The 22,460-nt window shown below is 41.6% G+C and overlaps 1 protein-coding gene across 7 annotated transcripts in view; it reads left to right on the forward strand.

The window, feature by feature from the left end:
* The window catches only part of IL15 (interleukin 15), a 72,362-nt gene extending 50,337 nt beyond the window's left edge, over positions 1-22,025 (forward strand). For 2 of the 7 annotated variants that reach the window (XM_075066285.1, XM_032768977.2), the window contains 6 exons: positions 7,207-7,358; positions 15,522-15,631; positions 18,694-18,787; positions 19,385-19,426; positions 20,529-20,693; positions 21,305-22,025. In XM_075066285.1, the coding sequence (XP_074922386.1) occupies positions 7,207-7,358; positions 15,522-15,631; positions 18,694-18,787; positions 19,385-19,426; positions 20,529-20,693; positions 21,305-21,430 (689 nt within the window). In that variant the 3' untranslated portion in view covers positions 21,431-22,025. Of the gene's footprint in view, positions 1-5,800; positions 7,112-7,206; positions 7,359-15,521; positions 15,632-18,693; positions 18,788-19,384; positions 19,427-20,528; positions 20,694-21,304 lie in introns of those variants that run through there. The other 5 variants (XM_075066287.1, XM_032768980.2, XM_032768978.2 and 2 more) reach the window with 4 other exon arrangements.
* Positions 22,026-22,460: the final 435 nt, after the last annotated feature.

Raw genomic sequence — 22,460 nt, forward strand, 5'->3', positions numbered from 1 at the left:
GGGCAATATTCAGTCCTGTATGTGTATAGATGTGAATGCATAAAGTGATTTGATGGCATCAGAACTAGAAATGGGGGCTTTACACCACTGGAAGAGGAAGATTCCCTTCTAACCCTGTAAGGTTCTGAGATACTGAATTCTAAATCCTTGATGCTATTATCGCTAAGTAGAGGTTTCTGTCTATTTAGAAATGTTCAAAATTCATAGGTCAGACTATGCCTGTCATTTCAAGCCCCTTGTAATCGGCAATAATAGCAACTAAGGCCCTGATCCAGCATAGAATTTAAGTACATGTTCAACTTTAGCACTACACACCTGCTTAAAGTTAACATGTGCTTAAGTGCTTCATGGCTTGGGGTTCAGGCAGCCTTGCTTCACAGGCAGACAGTTATGAAAATTACCAATTTTAAAAGTCATCCCATTTTGACATTTTCAGAACAAGATGGTTTTCATTTTGAACCAAATTTTGATTTTGTATTATATTATATACTGTAATGCAAAATAAAAAAGTCAAATGTGAAATGAAACATTTTGATCAATCTGAAAAACAATTTCTGAATTTTCCTTACAGAGAATTTCTAATTTTTCAATTTTCCGTTTGATTCAGAGCAAAGCCAAGTTTCCCAATCTCAAAAGCATTTGTGAAATGGAACTGCCGCTCTCTGTAAAGCTCTATTATTTAAACTTACAGTATCCAGTTATGGAATCCATGGGAGTTAGGCTCCTTTCCGCATCTTTAGGCACCTAAATACCTTTAAAAAATCTGGCCCTAAGTGCCTAATGACATATATATACAAACACTTACACTAACTTGCTACACACTAATTGTGGACCCTGCTGCTGTGGGGAATTCCCACAGGTCCCTAAAAGTCCCCTACTGCTCTTTAATCTACTCCCATTTCAAAGCAGGATAGATCAAAGTGCACAATGGAATTTTTAGTGCATAGCAGCAAGGTCCACACAGATACTTAATGCATGACAGGCTAGTGTGGGGTAGATTTATGCCCCAAGACAAGCCATACATCCCTTTTATGAATGGGACATAGGCTCTTAAGCCACTTAGGTGCTTTTGAAAATGCCATCCTGAATCTCTGTCTGCATGTTTACATTCTAGCATTGACTCATCATGTAATCTTTTTTAGCTCAGAAGCAGCATTAACAATGTAAGTTCCTAAATCCCTGACCTGATAGCCAAACATGCTGAGCACCCAAATAGTTGCCATTCATTTCAATGGAAGGTGCTGAGTGGTTAGCATTTTTGAAAATGAGGTTATTCATGTTCAATTATTGTCTGTTTAAACATATGGTGTTTCCAACTGGTAAAGTGTGTTCATTTTTATTATAGAACACATCACCTCCGAGACTGCTTGGGATTTTTAGCAATGGTTATCATTATTAAAAACAAAACAAAACAGCACAACATAACTGACTGACCTTTGGCAATAAATAGCAGTATTTGAGATATAAACTCACCATGGTTATTTCAGTTTCAGGCACCAGCATATCTCAAGTGCTGTGTGATGCGCAACTAAAGATTTGTAGATTCCAAGGCCAGAATGGACAATTGTGATCATCTAGTCTGATTTCCTGTGTAACACAGGCCATAGAAGACACCAAAATAATTCTTGGCGCATAAAGATATTTGCTACCAATTATTTTCTGTGCATTCTGTGACAGATTCCCTGGGGTGCAACCTGGTACTGGGGTATCACTGAGCCCTCTGTCTTACCAGCCTGGGCTCCCTCTCACACTGTGATAGTGTGACAAGCTGCAAACCTCTCAATGTCCTGCACTCACACACACATTCACAGGCAGGGACACACCGAGTTTGCCTGAGGCGTTAGGTGATTAGGCTGAGGGGTTTTTGGGGGGTGCTTTGTTTTGCAACTTTTGTTTTTGGTGTTTTTTGTACTAGTTTAAAGCAGCTTGTTGTGGTTTTTAATTTTTTTTTTAAATACACCAGCTCCAGGGACCAGGGACCACACCACACCAGCTCTGCTTCCCCCCCTCCCCTGTTGTTTCTCCACCAAAACTCTGACAGATTTTTGTTACCAATCCGCCTGAGGTGTCAGGTCATCAGGCTGAGGCCACAGGATCTTTAGGGAGGAGATGACGAAACACACCAAGTGTCTAAGTTTTAAAGCTTTATTAATAAAATAACAGCGGAGAGTGATGGGTGCTCCCCACGTCACTCAGAGGAAGGAAGAAAGCATTAGTGCCCAAAGCCCTAAGCCATTTTTATACTCACACACACTACCCGAGGCTGGCCAAGTCTGCGTGTAACATAAGAAGAAGAGGGGGAAGGGTGGACAGGAGATCTGTCCTGGGCCCAGGTCATCCAGGGGTCATTGTAACCTTCAAATTGCTCCAGCCCTCGGGAGGATTTTTAAGTCCAAGTTTCCTTTGGGGTGTTTTGTTCCGTGACCTCTGTTTCTGGTGTTCTTTGTTCCAGTCCTAACTGGCTTTCTGTGGTCTCCTCAACTTTACCAAAATACACCAGTTCCAGGGACGCACAACTCTGCTTCCCTCCTCTGCCTCATTGTCTCGCCTGTGTTTTTTCTCTCTGCAGCCCTGGTTCAGTGTACTTTTATTTCTTTTTATGGCTTTCTGTGGCTGAGTGAGAGATTAGTGCTGCAGATTTCTCATCTGGCGCCGTGACCTTGGACTGGGGCCAGTGTAGCGTTTTATTATTGGACTGAGCTAACCAACTACACCATTGAGTTAACCCGTTCTCTGCTCTCTTTCTTTTCCTCCCTCTGGCCTCTCACAACCTGCAAAGGAACCTTCCATTTCACACTTACTTACACTTTTGACCCTCCCCTGAAATGCTTTGCGATGCTTGCAACTGCGTTAGCAACATACAATGCTGATCTGCCTTCCCATGGGACCCCTAAGGGTGGGACCCTTGGGCCTGTGACACCCCTTTTATAGCTTCTTCCAGCTTCCTGGAAAGATTCTTCGCTAATGACATGAGTCAAACAACCTCCATTGTATACGTGCTATCTCTGAGAGTGTGTATTCCCCTGAATGGGCCATCAGCACTGTCTGGCTTCTTCCTTGTTGTACCTGAAAAGCTATTTGTGGATGTTCCCAACCTCACAACATATTTCAATAAGACATACATAGCAAAACTTCATTAATACACCTACAGTGATAGCACATACAACTTAATAGGATATTAATGTTCAACAGATTAAGACGTTTAAAATGGTACTTCACAAAGCATACTTTGTACAAACACATAATTATATCACCATGATAGGTGTGGGGGTGCCAGGGTGTTGCTTTGGGATACAGAGTGTCACACATGCTTAAGTCTGTTGCTTCTGGGTCAAACATTTTTGTATGTTGAATCAATGAAAGGATGCCAGCAAAGAGTGTAGGCCAATAATATTATGAACGGCTATACTTATTTTTAGGGCTGTCAAGTGATTTAAAAAATTAATCACAGTTTTAATTGCACTGTTAAATAATAACATTTATTTAAATATTTTGGATGTTTTCTATATTTTCAAATATAGGGTCAGGGCTGGGGGCCCTGGGCTTCAGCCCTGCTTGGGACTCAGGTCTTCAGCCCCTCTTGGAGTGCAGGGCTCCAAGTGTCAGCCCCCCCAGCAGTGCTAGGCTCTAGACCCTGGGCTTCAACGCCCCTCTCGAGACACAGGGCTCTGGGCTTCAGCCCCTCTTGGGGCTCGGGGTGTGGGGCTATTGTTCAGTTCAGGGCTTCAGCACCCTCCCCCCACCCGCCTCTTGAACTTCAGGCTAGGGCTTCAGCACCCTCCCCCCCAACGCCTGCAGAGTTCCGGGCTGGGGCTTCGGCCCTCCACCACCAATGCCTCACCTAGAGATATACAATTAACACATTAATTTTGTTTTCAAATAATTACAAGCATTAACTGTGATTAAGTGACAGCCCTACTTATTTTCTGTCAAAGTATTGTTCTCCACAGGTGTGTAACAGAAAAATATCAAGAGGATTACTTGTGTTTTTTTCATGATTAATCATCCTTTTATTCTATACCTCTTTCAACATTTGTGAACGTATTTCCTCAGTCTTTTATAAATGAATTTGTCTCGTGAAAATATTGGCACAGGACTCATCATGCTGTGGCTTAAAGAAAAGTTGTGAACATTGTGCCATAACCTGTATAACAATGTAAGTGACAGTATTCCTGACAGAGCTCCGATGCTACCATTCCGCTTAATATACTTGTGTATTGATTTGGTCCTGCTTAATTTGCAGACAGAAAGCTTTATATTACTTTATGTATTCTTGGTTTGCTAGCCAGGTAATAAACTATAACCATCATCTGTAGGAGTTAAAGAAACCAACCCTAATAATAATAATTTTCTCTGTTGCTTCTAGCATTGTAAACTTATGTGTCAGAGAGAAGAGCTGTTCACATTGACATTTCATCTTTTGCTGCATTCTACACCAATTATTTGAAATCTTGGGTGTTTATCTGCATAGAGCAGGGAATTCTTTGCAGCTCCTGTTTTCTAAGATGAGTAACTAAGGATGATTCTTCTGCTTATTGCTGAGTTCTGTGATAGATGTGAGTGGGGAGCTAACCAAGATTGGAAATTCTTTCATCTCATAGTCTGCTTGGCTTTCGGTTGGGAAGTGCCAAAGAAATGAAAAAAAAGGCCATTAGGTTCTTTGGTTTGTGGTTTGCAATGCATTTGAACACACTTGATACTTCATTTTTCTTTGCTCCCTCAGTAGATTATTCCCAGAGCATCAGTGAGTGTAAGTTGGCATAGCTCCACTGGAGTCTCTCCTTCCATTATGAACCATACTGCTTGCATATCTGACTTTAGTGTCTTGGTTTAATATAACAAAGTTTTCACAGGCACTGTTTGCAGTGCATCCTAACCTCTATGAGTCATGTTGCTCTACCTTTCCTTGCTACAATGTGACCACACTGCAGGACAGCAGACAAATTTCACATGCCTGCTGTCACATCCACTGTGGTGCTGTATCCAGTCATGAGAAATACAGAGGTTTCTGGGTACCTATCCCGTGGTTCATAGCCAGAGGTGCAACCAGAATTTTGCTATGGAAAGGGCCCAGATCAAGCGGTCTACAGACTGGCAGGTGCCACGGCAGCTGCTCCATGCCCTCTGGGTACCATTTGTTTTCACCCCCCATGCATGCACGCAGTTTACAGGGAACACCATCCAGGGACAGAAGCACAAATTGGCCACCTACAATATTTCCATTGTGGGGCATTAGCCCCCGCCACTACCACCCTGGTTCCACTGCCTCTTAAGGTGTCAGTCTGAGCTTGGCATAGCTATGGGAGCAGGCCCAGCCTCCAGGATGGGGGGTAGAGGGTCACCCCTGGGGCCCCAAGCCCAGCTGTAGCTGCTGAAGGGCCCATCAGCCCCTGCCTTGCCCAGGCTGTAAGGGCCTGTGCCCCCAGCTTCAGGAATCATGACATCAGAAGTTCCCAGGTCACATGGGGCAGGGGGAGTCACCCTGATTACTGCTCACTCTCCTGAAAGGGAGGGGAAGCCCTGGGTCCATGATTCCTGGACCTATGTGGTTCAGGCCCTGGCTGCTCAGGCAGGATGGGACTAGCAGGTCTGGAGCCCCTGGGGGAGGCTGCCAGTCCACACCTTGGTGGCGGCGCTCACTCCCTCATGCTCAGACATGCCAAGAGGCCTCTGCTTCCCATTGCTGCCTCTGCCATCTGCAGGCCAGGGGAGCCTGTGCCCTCTGTTCCACTCTTTGTGCATCCCTATTCATAGCACCACAACTCACTGCATCATTCTGTGCTTGCTTTCTCAGGGCTTTGTGAGACAACGTGTCCGTCCCACAGTGCCCTGCGAAAGCAAGAATAGACTGTTCCTTCTGGGAATTGTGAGCAGAAAATGTTGAAGGCTCAGAAAATTCATTTCCTGGCAGGACCCAAGCTGGTGTGCAGTTACTTCCTTGTCCTCTAAATGATGGGTCCAGCTTGTCGAGCTGAGACCAACAGCTGTTGCTTGTATGGAGGTAATGTACCTTTGACATGCCTCTGCAGAAGCTGCTGCCAAGAGACAGCAGAGAGTATTTAAAGGGACAGCTTTTTGCCCCAGAACAGACCACAATGGCAGCTTGCTGGTACAAGAAGGTGGAGACAAGGTCAGTACCATGCAGACGTGGAGGCAATGACTCAGCTGATGCTATCTTATGCCAGAGGTTGAGTGAAACCTTACTGAAGTTGATGGGAGTAACAGCCGCCCTTCATTCAGGATAAATGCACAAAGTAATTGAGTTCTCCTTTATGGAACAGACAGCTGGAACAATAGGAGCCACCACCCAAAACACAGGCTGCGTGCACATTTGGAGTAGGAGTGGAACCAGCTGATCCAAAGGTTTTTCCTGGGGACTGAATGCAAATGCAAAACACTGTTTGCTGGAGCTGTGTGAGTGAGAAGCAGCAAAAACACCACAAAAGCATACAGAGGAGGCAGCAAGAAAGCTTGACAGAGAGACAGAGAAGCACTTTCAGCTTTTTCTCAGGGTCATGCTATGAGAGAGAGAGCGTTCAGGTAAAATGCTGTCTGGAAAGAGACTTGGAACTGTGAGCAAAGAAACTTTCTCTGGCTGTTCGTTTCCCATCGTGTTCAGGGAAATAGGATATTCTTTATAAATAAACAGGACTGCATCAAAGAAATACCACACCACAACATCATTTTCTCCCCAAAAGGAAACAACGCGCAAGGCCCTGAATATTGGCTAACCACTCGGGTCAAAACAGTCTGCTATACAAACTGCCACTTCTGGACCAGAACCACACATAGAATGTTGGGACTACATTGTGATGGAAATGTGGGAAGACTAGCAGTGGACCCAGAACTTTCATATAGGGAAAGTAACTTTCCTGGAGCTGTGTGAGGAGCTCATGCTGGCACTTGAGCACCATGGCAGCCAAACGAGAGAGATGCAGTAATGATCCAGATGCGTGTTGCTATCACCCAGTGGGCACTGATTAGATATCTGTGGTAATCTGGGGTTGGCACAGTAGTTGTTGAGGTTTGCAAGGCTATTATCACTCTACTGCAATCCTGCATCCCTGTAATACTATGGGTTTTTAACAGATGGGATTCCTGGATTGCGCAGGTAATATTGCTGGCACATATACATCCATTTTATGCCTTCCATTTGGAGCAAGTGAGTACATTAACAGGAAAGGATACTACTCTGTCTTTATGCAGGCCTCTGTGGACCACCATTACAGATTCATGGACACCTATGTGATGTTGGTAAACCAGGTGCCGACTCTTACCAAGTCTGTAGGCCTCAGCTGAGCACTGACAAATTCATAGCTGGAAACCAGACCAGCTCACCCATCTTAGTAATGTTCAAGGTAGGTGTTAGAATGCGTTGAGATTTTAAAAAAGTCTTGTCATTTGCTGTGTGCGTTGATCTTACTTGTAATGTCTGTATCTCATGCTATAAGGTAATATTGAAGTTTTGTTTATAATTGTAAAAATGCCTGGTCTGAACTTGTGAACTCAGATAGGAGGAATGGTTCCCCAGGACTACCAAAACTAAGGCTACCAGCATTGTCTTTGGTGTGAGATACAAATTGATCTGGGAGAAGTGACTGGGCTCTTGAGACTGGGAGCAACGTGAATCTTTGTGATTTTTGGTGTAAGTGACCGTTTATCACTAAGTCCAGCTTGTCTGGGTAGCAAGAGAGACTGGAATGCCCAAGGGAACTGTCTGTGACTCCATGATAAGGCTGTTACAGTCATCCAGGAGTTCACATTTTTTACTGGGTTGGTGAAATCTAATAATAGAACATACCACCAGTTTGGGGTGTCTGCCCTACTTTTTGACAGTCTGTCCTGAGGTTGGCACTCATGATTGTGAACCTCTCCAGACAGCTTGACAGTCGGCATAGGATACACTTTTGGGGCAGCACCAGATTTGGAAATGCTTTTCTTAGCCCTGCTGTAGCTCACCCTGAGCACCTTTATATTTTCCCTTCACTGTTGTCCTCTATGGTTGATCCATGACTGGCCAGCAATTTCTAAAGCTATGTTTCATACTTTTGGGCATTCCTCTCTGGGTCCCAAAGTCAGGGGTTTTGCTTTCTTTAGCCCAAAGGTTCACCAAGAGCTTGATATTGGCTACTAGCTGACTGGCTGCATCCTGATACATGGTCTTCTTTCTGGGCAGTCTTCTCACTGGTGTATTGGACAGCATACATGACCGAAGCTGAAGGTATTGCAATGTAGGGCCAAGGACACTAAGCAGAACTATATGAAGGTCAGTAATTTGCAGTCAGGAGACAGAGCACAGGCAGATTGCAAGATAGGACACAAGATTGGGTGCTCTGGGGATTTGTGAGATGAGACTGGTGGGCAGGGGCGGCTCCAGGCCCCAGCATGCCAAGCGCGTGCTTGGGGCGGCATGCTGCGGGGGCGCTCTGCCAGTCACTGGGAGGTTGGCAGGCAGGATGCCTTTGGCGGCATGCCTGCGGAGGGTCCGCTGGTCCCGTGGCTTCGGTGGACCTCCCGCAGGCGTGCCTGCGAAGGATCCACTGGTCCCGCGCCTTCACCGAAGCCGCAGGACCAGCGGACCCTCCGCAGGCATGCCTGTGGAGGTCCACCGAAGCCGCGGGACCGGCGAGCGGCAAAACGCCCCCCGCGGCATGACGCCGTGCTTGGGGCGGCAAAATGTCTAGAGCCGCCCCTGCTGGTGGGCCATCATCTATAAATTGTTATGATTGATTGTATCTGCTCCTTTCACTGAAGACATCTTGCATAACCAAAAACACAAGACAAGCTAACTTTCAGGGTATGGTGGCTGCCCGATGCTGGGGCATCACTATAGAGTGTTGGTGTCTGTATTAACAAGCAAATTTATGATTATGATTCACAATGAATTTTTTCTAGGGAAGACAAAGCCATATATGATGGAAGTGGGTTTTTAAAAGTTTAGATTTATAATTCTGAGAAGGTATTGTTGTATCATGTTCTGTAACTTTCTCATCCATGTTCGATTCCATAGAGGGGCAAGTCCTTAGGTCTAGGCAACCTCAGGTTTCAAATTACAGGACCTAATTAGGGCAGGAGAGAACAGAAGTAGTTTAGAGCCACCTTATGCTCCTTCATTCTGGAGGCCGATTAGTCCCAAAATAAGGTAAATTACACTCAGGCCAGTAACATTATCACAGCAGTGAGGGTGGGGGTCACAGATTATGTGACTTGTTCTTTTTAAAGCTCATAAACTGTTGCTCACTCCACAGCTTTGGAAATGTAACTGGAGCCCTCTCGCCCCCTATTCAAATTATCCAGGGAACCCTCTGATCAGCATGTGACTTCATTACAAATCACTGGGCTGAGTGGTCTGTCAAAGCTGAGGCATATTGGCTGGTCAAGGTGTAGACGATTGCTCTGCTGCTGCCCATATTACACCTGTTCCGTGGACTGATGATTTCTAACTTCCATGCTGTTGATGTGACATCTTTTACAAGCAGAAAACTCTGTTCCTGTGCTCAAGTCTCTCTAGGTGTTTGACAGCCTACTTTTCAAGATGCAGTAAGCTTTAAACTTCATTTCTGATTGATTATATCTTTGTTTCCTGTTGGAAATCCTATTGAGTATTGGTTACCGGGATATGAAAATATCAAATAACAAAATATTCAATATTTGACCTGCTAGTGTGAGTGATTGCGGGATTGTAGGAGTGTATGTATGACAGGTAACTAAGGCAACGTAACTCCTAGGTCAGATCATGCTAGTTATTTTTGTATTTAGACAACGTTTGCATTACTAATCCAAGCTCGGTGAAATGTACACAAGCCTCACTGTGACTGATTACTCAAGCTATTTTAGTCATGAACCCATAAGTCCTCTCTCTCTTACCTCCCTTACCCCTTTCTCCCTCCCCCCCCACACTGCTCTATAAATCAGTTAGTTGCATGGTGGTCTGTAGTTCCTTTTGTCCTCTCTTTTCGCTCTTTAACTGTGGAAACCACAGTTGCCACACAGTCTAGTTCTCCCATCTTAAGAGACCTAAGCAAAGTTTCTATTTGTTGCTCTTGTTTTTCCTGGATAATACTGTGATCCTGGCAGAACAGGTGCCATCTCATGCCAAAGTCCCACACCAATTTACTTGTGTATTAGTGTAGATGAAAGTGATAATTAAATGTCTAAAAGTGTATTTGGTATTTAAATTTCATGAAAACTAATGGAAGGTTACTTACTATATCCCATTATAATGTAGTAGCGAAGAGTTACATTGTGTATACCTCTATAACTAAATAACCCATCAAATGAGAAAGAAGCCTTGTGAATGCAAATGAAGAACTTTTCTGTTAAAGTGCTAATTTCAGAGCAAATGGTCATTGTTTGTGATGATTAGCGGTCAGATGCATTCCTCACTCTCCATCATCAAAGGAAGAACCCATGTGGGTAGTGAACTTGTCAGCTTGTTTTCTGTGAGGAGAAGCTGTAAGTATGAATTCAGGGAAAGACCCTTCATCTTTGGACTGTTTGGATTCTAATAGGGTGAAATAACTGAATGAAAAGACTGAGATCCCCAGAGTTATTCTTGGTAGCCCTGAGAGACGTTTGGAAACTAGCAGATTACTACATCTCTGCAACTGAAGTTATGCAAGTAGGGAAGGTGGAAGAAGAGCTGTTAATAGAAGTTGCAGGAGAGACACTGAATCAGAAGACAATTTGTGTACTTAGGAAGTAACTTTAGTGCCATTGTTGAGAGATCTGGAGAACTGAAGAGATGAACCCAATGTACATAGGTGGCAGGAGTACCGCGGGACCAACAATTAAGTAACAAACTAAAAGGGATAGTGGATGGTGCATGTGTGCGTGTCCCCCTGCCTGCACTATCATTTGGAAATGGTGGGTCTTATGAAAATGGAAGAAAAGATGCGGGTAGTAGAAAGTGCTCTGAGGTGAATGGCAGGCAAGCAGAGGGTAGACAGAGCATTCATGGAAGAAATTAGGGGGAAAATGAATGTGGGACTCTCGGTGATGGATGGGCTGGACATGTGATAAGAACAGAAGAAGAACAATCAGCAAAGAAACCATGAGTGGAAGAGGACAGCAAGAAATGATATGGAAGACTGAGGATATAATGGAAAGACTCTGTTAAGAGAGGCTTGAAGAGGAAAGGCTGGCATACGAAGACCTACAAACCTGTGCCAGAGACCAGAAGAAGTGGCAAAGAATCATGGACACTTCTGATTCCATGTAAGTGGGAAAAGGAGTCAAAAAAGTCTGTGGACTGGCACTCCAGAAACCCTAACCTCCTTGTCCCAAGCAGTGACAGGCATAGTGGACTTTAAATAGAGGCTAGTGCCCAGTGTCTGCTGACCCATCCACAGACCACATCTACTGTAGGTGATGACCAGTAGCCTAGGTAACACGGTTCAGCAACCTGGAATCTGGCATCATGCTGATCAATGAAAGCTAGATCATCCACAAACTGATTTTAGATGAGGTGCTATTCCTTGCTCCTAGCTAGGCACTGGAATAGCAATACAATAAAATGCTGTTCTCTATCTTCAGCATTTCTTTTGGGTACGGCCTAGCCACACATTCATCACCTCCAGGGTTCCCAGAAACTATTTCATTCAGCACAGAGAGGCTTGCCTTGTGGGTAAGAGAGAGAGAACATATCACATGGCTGCTTCATGTGCTACAGTCCATCTCTAGTTCCAGCACCTTTTCAAGGCCTTACTCTTTCCAGCATTCTTTAGACAATGGCCTAGCTATCTCAGAAACCACTTCACTTTACTCTTCAGGCCATGATAACACTGCCATGAGTGGGGATGTTTCCACTTGACACAGTCCACATTGAAACTTGGGGGCCCAGAATTTACTCAGTGGAAGGCTATCTGCTACAGGAGACAACAATGAACCAAATCTTGCTACTTTTAGAGCAAAATGTAAGATTCCTCACCTTCTTGTAGACCTTCCCTCAATAAAAGTTATCACAGGATAGTATAGTGAAATTTCTCTTGGATATAAACAATAGCATATGGATATAAAAATGCCATTGACTGTCCATGGGATCTTTGATCCTAAATCCCTTTAGAAAATAAGATTTAGGCTCCTACATCAGTTATCTATCAATCATTGAGTACCGCAATGCCTAAATATATTTAAAAATTTGGGCAACAGCATCTTAGAAATGCCTAGAGAGATTTGTGAGTAAATCTCGATGAAGTAGTTTGAAAGATGGTTTGATAGACACAAACTTATAACCTGAGCTTCCCTAGTGTAAAACATAAATAATTTATGTAGCTATAATCTTTCTTGTGTCTAACTGAACTTCAAGTCTTTATGACAACAAAGTTAGCAAAATTATGGCTTGCAGCTTTAAAGTCAAGGGGAATTTTGTGATTAACTGATTTATATGGGATTATGATTAGGTCCCCAGTGAAGAAAGATTACTACTGAAGCTTAGATTTTACTCTGGTAGTAATTTTAAGTGTTTCATTTTAACTTCATGATTAGAAAGCAGTTTAATAAAGACACTTTTCAAATGAATAGTTTGCTTGTGTCATATTTAGAAGGTTTTGTGGCAGCACCCACCTATATTTACTATAGAGTTCATTTTGTTTTAAAAGTTTTCACAATGCCACTATATGTGGTTACCAGTAAGTGCAGCATAGTGAAAAACAAAATATTTAAATATAATTTATTCCTTCACTTTTATTTGTAGAGTCCCCAGTTCAGGGATCCCTATTTTTATTTTATCCAAAAATAAGACAAATGTAGTAGAAAGATAACAGAACAAGAGAGCGATGAATTGGCTACTGGTTTAGGGGGAACCAGAAATGAAAACCTGAAAGTGGCAAAGGGGAAATTTTAAATTGCAACAGTGAGTTCAAGCCAAAGGAATATTTTATCAAAGTCTGTAGTTGAGCTACCATCAATAATGTTGCTCAAAAATAGTTACAATAAAATAATTAATAAATTGGTATACAAAACGATCCTGCATTGGACTAGATGATCTAGGAGGCACTTTAACTGGATATGCTATAAATTTATGAAAACTTGAGACCATAAAACACTTGTGAAAGTGTGCATGGAGCTTCTTTTCCCTACCCCTCTCCCCCCATTTTTAGAGGCATTAGAAAATCACTACCTATTCAAAACCCACGTTTTATTTCAAAAATCAGTTAAGGTTGTTAAGTGACAATAATGTAGTTACCTACTATATTTACAAAACCCAAGCACTTGAAAACAAAGAAATGAATGAGTCCAGATATGATGACCACGTAATAAGCAACCATAGTCGTATCAAATATTAAAAAAAGGGCTTTTTGGCATGGACTGCAAGCAAAAGGGTAATTTTACCACATCCTGGAATTTCCTTTTGAAAAGTAGTCCTGGATGGGTGAGAAGTCAATGATGAAAATATTCTCCATCTCTATGAGTGGTTTTCCCGTTCTGGCAGTTTCACCATTGCCATTTTAAAATAAAGGCAATTTCTAAAGGTTGGGGTTTTTTTTAAATTCTGGACCTTGAATAATACTGCCTCTTGTTCCAGCCAATATCAAAACCTACCACTGCTTAAAGTTATGACATAGTGTGATTTTGCTGGAAAAGGAACAAGGTACTTTAATCGCTCTACTTACTCAATTTAAACAAACCTTGTTGCCAATGAAACTTTAAATCATATCCTAAATTTGAAAACGTGGGGATTTTAAGTTTTCTTCATTTTGGGGTATGTTGCTTTTTTGGTTTTTGGATTTTTTTTTACATTATATGGGAGATCAAAATCAGCCTTATTATGGGATTATGACTGCAACTTTTACTTAGCTTTTACTAGCTATCACCAGTAAAACAACTGACACTACCAGAGCTGCAGGCTTCTAGAGTTTGGCTTAAGGAAGATCTCTTATAATGCCCAATACTTCATCCACTAAAATCAGTATAAAAAACTCCCATTACTATTGAGCAAGATTGGGCCCCAAATTGTCCACAACAAACAGTAAAAAAATTTGCTTAATGACACTCTCTTGTTTTCAGTTATACTGAACTTATTAGTTTTTATCTTTTTTATACACAATTTGGACGAGGAGTAATGGGCCATTTTTGAGATAGAAATTGACAGAAACTTTAGTCTAAAATTAAAATTTTTAAATGGCTAATATTTTTATGACCTGTAAATGAAAACTAGTTTGAAGAATTTTCTCCAAATGTGTACATAAATGTTTTCCTTTGCCTTAAGAGTAAATGTGACCACCTTCAGGTCAAATCGATTTTCCAAGCCAAAGTTATAGCAGAAACTGATTGCAACCTTAACTATGGAGAGGCTGCTGCATCTCCATAATACTTAGTACCCAGACTTAAGTTGATGTGACCACAGTAGGTCTGTCCTGGTTGAAAGAACCACAAGCTTGTACTTCTCTCTCATTATAGGCTTGCAAGTGGACAGATAATTTGTTACTTAATGTTTTAGCATACAACCTTCATTGTTGGCTTACAACCTGTTATATACTCAGATTTTTGAGATTTCCATTCACTATGGTTAAGCTCTTTTTTTCAGATCAGTTGAATCACTACTGTGAGTGATTCTCCATACTGAACCAGTTAAGAAAATCAAAACATGTATGAGTATTATTTGTCATGTTCTCACTTTAGTACAAATTTTATATATTTGTGGTTTGTTATGGATATTTTACATAACTAACTTCCAGGTACCTGGAACTGTCTTCCGCTACAAACATGTAAAGTTATGTGGTCAACAGACTGCCATATTATTTAAACTAAGCCTTTGGATCTTGGAAACAATAAATACTACTTACTAATCCCTATATAACATTGTTGTGTGTTTAAAGAATTTTACGAATATAAGTAATCCTTACAATAACCCTGTGAGATAAATGACTATTATTAGCAATAAAACATAGAGCCCAATCCCCAACAGGTGCATCTCCATAACTGAACTGTGCCAGTCTACATAAGCGTGGTTTTGGCTCAGTCTAGAATGAAAGTTTCCAAATTCTGAATTATGGAGCACTTGCTAATGATCCATGGAGAGCTGGCTCTCCCTTCATATTTCCAACTGCTAAATTGCATTAAAAGAAGGTACAACATTTTTAAAAAAAACCCTTTGCTAATATTACTTTTTCACATATTTAATTGCTGTAGATTCTGCAGAGATATTATGGAATGCAAAGGAGTGGGCAAGAGGTGGTCTGCAAAATTAAGAGTGGGAAAGCAAGTGATCTCTGATACAATTCCTGTATTAAAATGTGATCCATACTATGAAAGAAGCTAGGAACCCATGATCCAGAACACATTCCAGTTTCTTGTGCTGTGCCCCTGGCATCTGCTTTTCTACCAGCAAGTGACTACCTACTCCTAAAAAGCTACACAGTGGTTTGGCCTTTACAAAATATCCAGTACATGCAATATTGTCTTTACTAGATGACTTGCCTAATGGATTAATTAAATCAGTATTAAAAATATCTATACAGTCAAATTGTGCCGTACAGCTCATTTAGGTAACTTATTATTTTCTGGAACTTATCTTTCAGAAAACACACCTGAGAAGTATTTGTCTCCACTACCAGCAGTATCTTATTCTGAAGAGACATTTTCTCAGCTTTTTAAATAATGCAACTGGAATAACCATCTTCATTCTTTGGTAATTATAATTTTAAAAAATCAAAACTAGTAAAGAAATAATTATTTGTATTTGCGCAGTATCTTTCTCCCAGTGATCTCCAATCACTTTACAAAGCTGGATTCCCCACGTTCCATGTCACACCCTCCTCACCGGCTCAGTATTCCCTAATCTCCTCCCCCACCAGTGCTTTGTGCTCCACATCCCAAGTGCTCTTTGCCCCACTATGTGCCCTGCATGCTCACTCCCTACCCCCTTTTTGGGTCAAGTCTCCCTAATAGGGGCTGTCTTTTCCCATCCCAACAGTACCTTCCTCCGTCTCATCGGGAAGAGGGCTGGTAAGTGTCCTCTGTCCTCTGATTGTTCCAGATTCACTGGGAGAGAATTCTTCCTCTCCTTTCCTATAAGTTTAGACAACAGGAAGACAACTGGATTCTTTCCTCTGGATCCACTTGCTGTTTGAACTGGGTGCCACCTCTGCCTTTCAGCTGGTTAGCCCAGAGGGAGAGGGAGAGAAGAATGCTAAGTCTGCCACTGCTGCACACAAAATCAGCAGAAGGGCTGGAACTGGCCTTCCCTTACCTGCCCTGTGCCACAGGCTCAAAGACATTATTGCTCCCTCCTGCTTGGGAGTTTGAGGGAAATGTCCCATTCTTTTCCCCCAAACAAACCCCCAGTGGTTGCATCTATGACTGAGGCCCACATTTTCAAAAACATCCACCAAGTTTGGGGTGCCAAACTTGAGACTCTAGATCCAGAAAGGGAACTAAGGGTTAACATGGCAAGTTAGCAAGGCCGTAAGAATCTACAGCGCACCTATTTGCCACACAGTCACGTCCAGTGCAGTGAAAGTGTTGGAGTGCAGCTTAATGTACTAGACTTTCAAGTAGTGGTAAAGCAAGTGCACTCCGGGACTTTCACTGCGCTGTAAGTGTCCACATGGGACGTTACTGCATGGCAAGCTCATGCACTGTAGATTCACACCATGGCTTGCCACACAGTAAGTTGCTATGTAGACAAGCCTTAGATTCGGCACTGCAATGCTTAAAGTTTAGGCACCCTGTCACATAGCAGAATCCACAGCTCCAAGTTAGGTGCCCAGGCTCCCTATACAATGCATGAAGAGAGTTAGGTGCTAAGAATAGGATTCGTAAAAGCCAGCAGCAAGTGAAGATGGTGGTGCTGCTGTCAGCCCCCCTTAATCTTATAGCCCCACTGTGTAGAGCAGTCATCTGGGATGTGGGAGACCTGGGGTCAAGTCCCTACTCTGCCTGATTTATAGCAGGGACCTGAACCCAGGTGTCCCACCTCCCAGGTGAATGTCATAACCACTGGACTATAGGATATTCCAGGGTAGAGCTCTCCATCTCTCCCATTCATGCTGTTCTACTTTGTATAAAATGCTTACTATTTTTGGAGCAGGGAGTAGAACCTGGGTCTCCCAGGTGAGTGCCCAAACCACTAGACTATAGAGTCATTGTCTCTCTCTCTCACTCACTTTAGCCCAATGACTATTTAAGTACTTTAAAAGGGACTTTACCAGCAGAAACTTAGGCACCTTAGGGTAAGATGGCAGCTGAGCAGGAGTTTTGAGAATCTAAATTTTGGATTATGGATCTAGCCCTAAGGGCCTGATTTTCAGAGGCACCCACAGCTTTAGTTAAAAATCAGTGGGACATGTGGATGCCTCTGCAAATCAGGTTAAAGTGTTTCAAGATTGGCACCCAAGCTGAGGATACTTGACATGTCCATAACATTGTGACCAAGCCAACATCTCCTTGAGTCTGTTGGCATGTTCCCACATGGTTGCCCATCTTTTCCAACTTGCTACTTAGACCAGTGAAAGTGTGTGTAGCTGGTGTACACGCACTCATCCAAAACATTTTTGTGAAGGGTCTTTTTTAAAAAAATAATTCTGTCAGCTGTTTGACCTATTGAACATCTGAAATATTAGTTGTCATTCTGGTGGAATCCACGTGAGATGACAAAGGCGAATTATCATACAGCTTTGCAGTCACAGACAATATTATCATCAAAATGTGTTCATGTCTATGACTGGGAACCATGTGATAAATTAGAGGGGTATACAATTACCTACACACGAAGGTAAAATTGAACGAGGAGGTTATACATATGTACTTATCACATGCCTGTGACTACATTACCTGCTCACTGATCAATCTCTGTGATTATATTTGACTATTTCAAACCATTGAGCGGCTTAAAACAACTGCCATTTATGTTAAAATCAACCAGCCAAATAAATATTCCCTCCTCCTCTCCCAATATTACCTGTATTGCTGTAATACCTAGAGGCCGCCAATTACAGGATGAGAGTGAGGCACATATCACAAAGTCCCTGTTCCAAAGTTCTTACAGTCTAATGTGGAAGGAATTCTTCCCTGAGGTTCAAGATAGGCAAAAGTCAGTCCTACGCCAGTGACAGCTTTTTATACATCAAGAGTTACAGTTTAAAAATCGAGTAGCCCACACCTTCACAGGGCTAAAAATAGGTACTGTACTATTTGGAAGAGGAAATTCCTTCCTTGGTGGGACTCAGAGCTTGAATCTAGCCTTGGATGAAGCTAAGCTGGGAGACTTCAAATTTGTCACATTTTCATATTTAGAAAGAACAATTTTAGGTATTTTACTTTAAATAGTTTTAACCTCTCATTCTGGGCCCTGTGGAGCTGGACCCTCTTTAAAGTTGGTAACATTAATTTTTCAGTAATATATATGGGCATATGCAAGATGATGTGGGATAGACATTTTATCACCAGGAGATAAAATGATGCTTAGCATAATTTACTTGTGGTTTTTCCACTTCTGAGTAAGAGGATCATCCCAGACTCCTGCTGGTTAAACCCTCATACCAGTATGTACCATCAGTATTCCCTATATATTTCATGGTCCCATACTTTATCTTAGGGCTTCACAGTCTGCCACACCCACCTGCATATATGGCATATATGTAATATGATACTGCTCTTTTGCCAACCAGTCTTAGTTACAGTATTATCTTCAGAAAAGATGTGTACATGTTACTAAATATCCTAATTGTTTTTTTGGTGGTTTTGTTTTAGCTGCATCAGTGCATATCTACCAGGAATAGAAGCTGAAAGAAGAAGGTGGGAGGCAGTTATAGATGATTTGCATGAGATTAAATACACATCTGATGTAAGTTCACAAAGCATTAACGTTTCATAGAATCATTTGGGTACGAAGAGACCTGGAGTTGGTTGTCTAGCCCAGTGCTTAAATAGTAAGTAAGTAGGGGGAGAAGGGAGGGAAAGAAGAGAATTGATGTAATGCTGTAGCACAGGAATAAGCAGGGGAGTAGATAACAATATGTGACACTTGGGGTGGACCCTGCATTACAGCCCCTTAAATTAAGTGTTTTCTTTTATTTCCTTCAGTGCTGTATTTTAATCTCTGCAGCATTTGTTCTTAGTCAGATAAAGCAAGAAGAGAGTTTTTCTGAAGAGAAGAATTGGGAGTAGGCTTCTTCTGAGAAAGTACTGCTGGAACTCAGCTCCAGAAATGTGCTTCCTACTTTGAGCCTGATACTGTGGGGTGCTGGGGAATCTCATGCTCACAAAGGCCTTATGTGGTGAGGTGCTGGGGACTCTCAACGTCCACTGACTTCAGTGATCTCAGCACCTTGCAGGAGTGACCCTTTGAGCACTGAGCTAGGCCGTTCCCCTGGTAGGATTGACTTTATTATCCCTAAACTTAAGAATTATTTTTTATATATACATATCTGTTTTCTTTTAGAGCATCGATGCCTGTTTATACACCGCATATACAGACAAGCCAGTAAGTACATTTTGTAAATTTGACCTAGATTGGTCTAAGGGTGATATCCTTATTTCTTCTGAAGTAACCAGCTAAAGGCAATCAATGTTTAATTTGATCAAAGCTTCTGAAACCAAATCATTTGTATTAAAAATAAGTTTCCATTTTTTATTTGTATTAATCAGGATGACTGTAAGCAGATATGGCTACTGAATCTTTAGCTATAGATGTTTGTCAATTAAAAAGGAAGGACAAAATGATTTTTATTAAAAGGAAGAACTTTCCTTTTTGTCAAAAGAAAACATGATTCTCCAACATTATGCAGTCTGCTAGAGTATTCTAAAATAGTGTTAAGATCTAAATTGCATAGGCATCCACCTTCAGATAGTTTCTAACTGGAGGAATGGCAAAGCTAGGGGTAACTATCTTACACATTTATTTCAGTTTAGAGGATATAATGTACATCACAATCATCAGAGAGGTCATGTAGCCAATCTAATTTTCAAATGATCTCCTCAATGCAGCTTCTACACTCTCCTAGGAAGACGGTTCCATGACCTAATAGATGTTACTGTCAGGAAGGTTTTCTTGATAGCCAAAACTTTTAGCTTTTTAAGAGGGAGGCAATATAGTCCCATGGATAAGGCATGGCTTTGGGAATCAGAACACCTGGGTCCTGTTTCAGGCTCTATCACTGACCTTGCTGTGTGACCTGAGGCAAAATCAATTGATCTCTGTTTCTTCCATCTGTAAAATAGGGATAGTGATACTCCCTTTTTAAAAAATGCTTTGAGATTTTTGGATGGAAATTGATATCAGAGCTAAGTATCATTAATCCCATTATTCTTAATTGTAGCCAAAAGTATATCCTAATTAATTCCCATCCTATCTTGGTATTTACGTTCTTCACCAAGCCTGTTATGTCCTGACCCACCTTTAAATGTCATTTAACCAAGCTACACATTAACTTTCATGATAGGTGTAGATATTTACAAACATTTGCATGGCAAAACAAATACACAGTAGATCAAAATCAGCTGCTGGTTTGCAAAATTATATACCACATATGCACCTATTTCTTTAATTTTTCTATTGTAAAGCCATTGACATTTTTCATTTTTAGGATGAGTGCGAAGTACAAGTGATGGAATGCTTTTTGTTAGAGTTGAAAGTGATTTCCCAGGAATGTGAAATCAGAAAAGGATGTAAAATCAAACAGTACGTGCGCAATGTGCTGGCAAATGTAAAGGCAAATTTACCAAAGAATACAAGTTTACCGACCAGTCCGGTAAGTGCCATCTATAATCATTGGAAAGAGGACAATCCCAAAAAAGTGCATTTAATGGCTTGAGATAAATTCTGCTGTCAGATATGCATGACGGGGGTGTGAATGGCAGTCATCCACTCACACATTGATTTACACAGACAGAATTTAGCTCTTCTCAGAATAAAGTTTTCTAGATTGTTAGCAAAACAAAAACTTAAGAGGGTCCATCTAGTGTGTGTGCATGTGTAAACTGGTACCCCATGGCCAACATTTTCAAACTGAAGTTCATAGAGAGTGGATCATATTTAGACACCTAAAGATATATCACCTGGTTTTCAAAGGGACTGAACTCTTGCATCTCCCACTGAAGTCACTGGCAGCTCTACAAGGTCATGTTTAAAAATCAGACCACTTACATTTCAGTACTTAGGTTCCTTGGCAGCCTCTAGCAGGGCTCCTGTGGAAATTGTCTGCAGTGGGATTCCTTGTAAGAGGAAAGTGAGCAAGATTTGGCTATCAAAATCAATTCAACTATCCCCAGTTTTAATATCAAACCAATTTTTATTCAAAGAATTGTCATTTTTCTATTCTTCTGTTTCCCCCCTCCTTTTTTTTCTTTTTTTTTTTTGCAGAACAGGAATAAAATAACATGCAAACAATGTGAAGAGTACGAAGAAAGAAATTTTATTAAATTTATAGAGACTTTCGAAGAGTTTGCAAAACACAAGCTGAAATTTTTACTGCACGTTCCTAAATAGGCTCTCTTTTTGAAAGTGCTTAAGGGAAACTCCATAAACTTTGCTGGCACTTCAAGCAATATAATCATTGGATGGATGGAGACACAGACGGTTTGGCTATTTTAAAAACTTTGTAAGACAGAAAAAAAGCGAAGTATAGCCAAGAATAATCTGAACTATGAACTGAACCACAGACTATTTTGCCTTTTTATTTTTAATTTACTACTACTTCTGGGAAGCTATTAAAATGTCAAATTATGTGTATTTTATAAATATTTTAGATAAATGTTTGCTCTTTGCATGTCTCAGTCATCGACTACTATTTAGAAAATATAGTAACTTGTACTGCAAATATTTTATTTTCCAGGAAAGCTTAACTCATGCAAATGAGAATATCTCCTTAGCCTGGTAGCCAGTGCTGTGACCTCTACACTAGAGAAGCAGAGGCCAAAAAAGTAAATGCCCTGTTCTCCAAAGAACCATCCAAGGTGTACTCCCAACTGCAGTGCAACAACACAACAACAGCAGAGCCACCAGCAGCAGAAACTGAACAGTACTGGAAGAACATATGGGAGAAAGAGAAGACTCATAACACCAGTGCAAAGTGGCTGCAGGACCTGAGAACAGAGCACAGCAATTCTCCCAACATAACATCTACATTCAGTCTATAGTACCCTTTTAGGACAGACAGCTTCTTGTCCAGCACGCAAGAACATAAGAGCTAGGTTTCGCCCCGGACCAGACATTATCCTGATACACCATACTCAACATAGAAAACTTATCATGCTAGTGCATAATGTTTATGAATAGTGTCTCAGCCTATGCCGCACAGTAGAACCAGCTGTAGACGCATGCTCGCAAAATATGTCGCTAAACACACATATTTATTCAAGGACAGCCGCTGCGATCATGGATACACCTCTCTTGCGGAAGAGAACAGAAACCGTTCCAACTAAATGCAAAACCTTGCCTTCCCCAACATGGACCATAGTTTTTAGGGTATTTTGCTCCATTCATCAGTCATAGACTCAGCCAAGCTCAGCCTGAGCTC

The sequence above is a fragment of the Chelonoidis abingdonii genome, chromosome 5 (assembly GCF_003597395.2).
Source record: "Chelonoidis abingdonii isolate Lonesome George chromosome 5, CheloAbing_2.0, whole genome shotgun sequence".
Lineage (NCBI taxonomy): Eukaryota > Metazoa > Chordata > Testudines > Testudinidae > Chelonoidis > Chelonoidis abingdonii.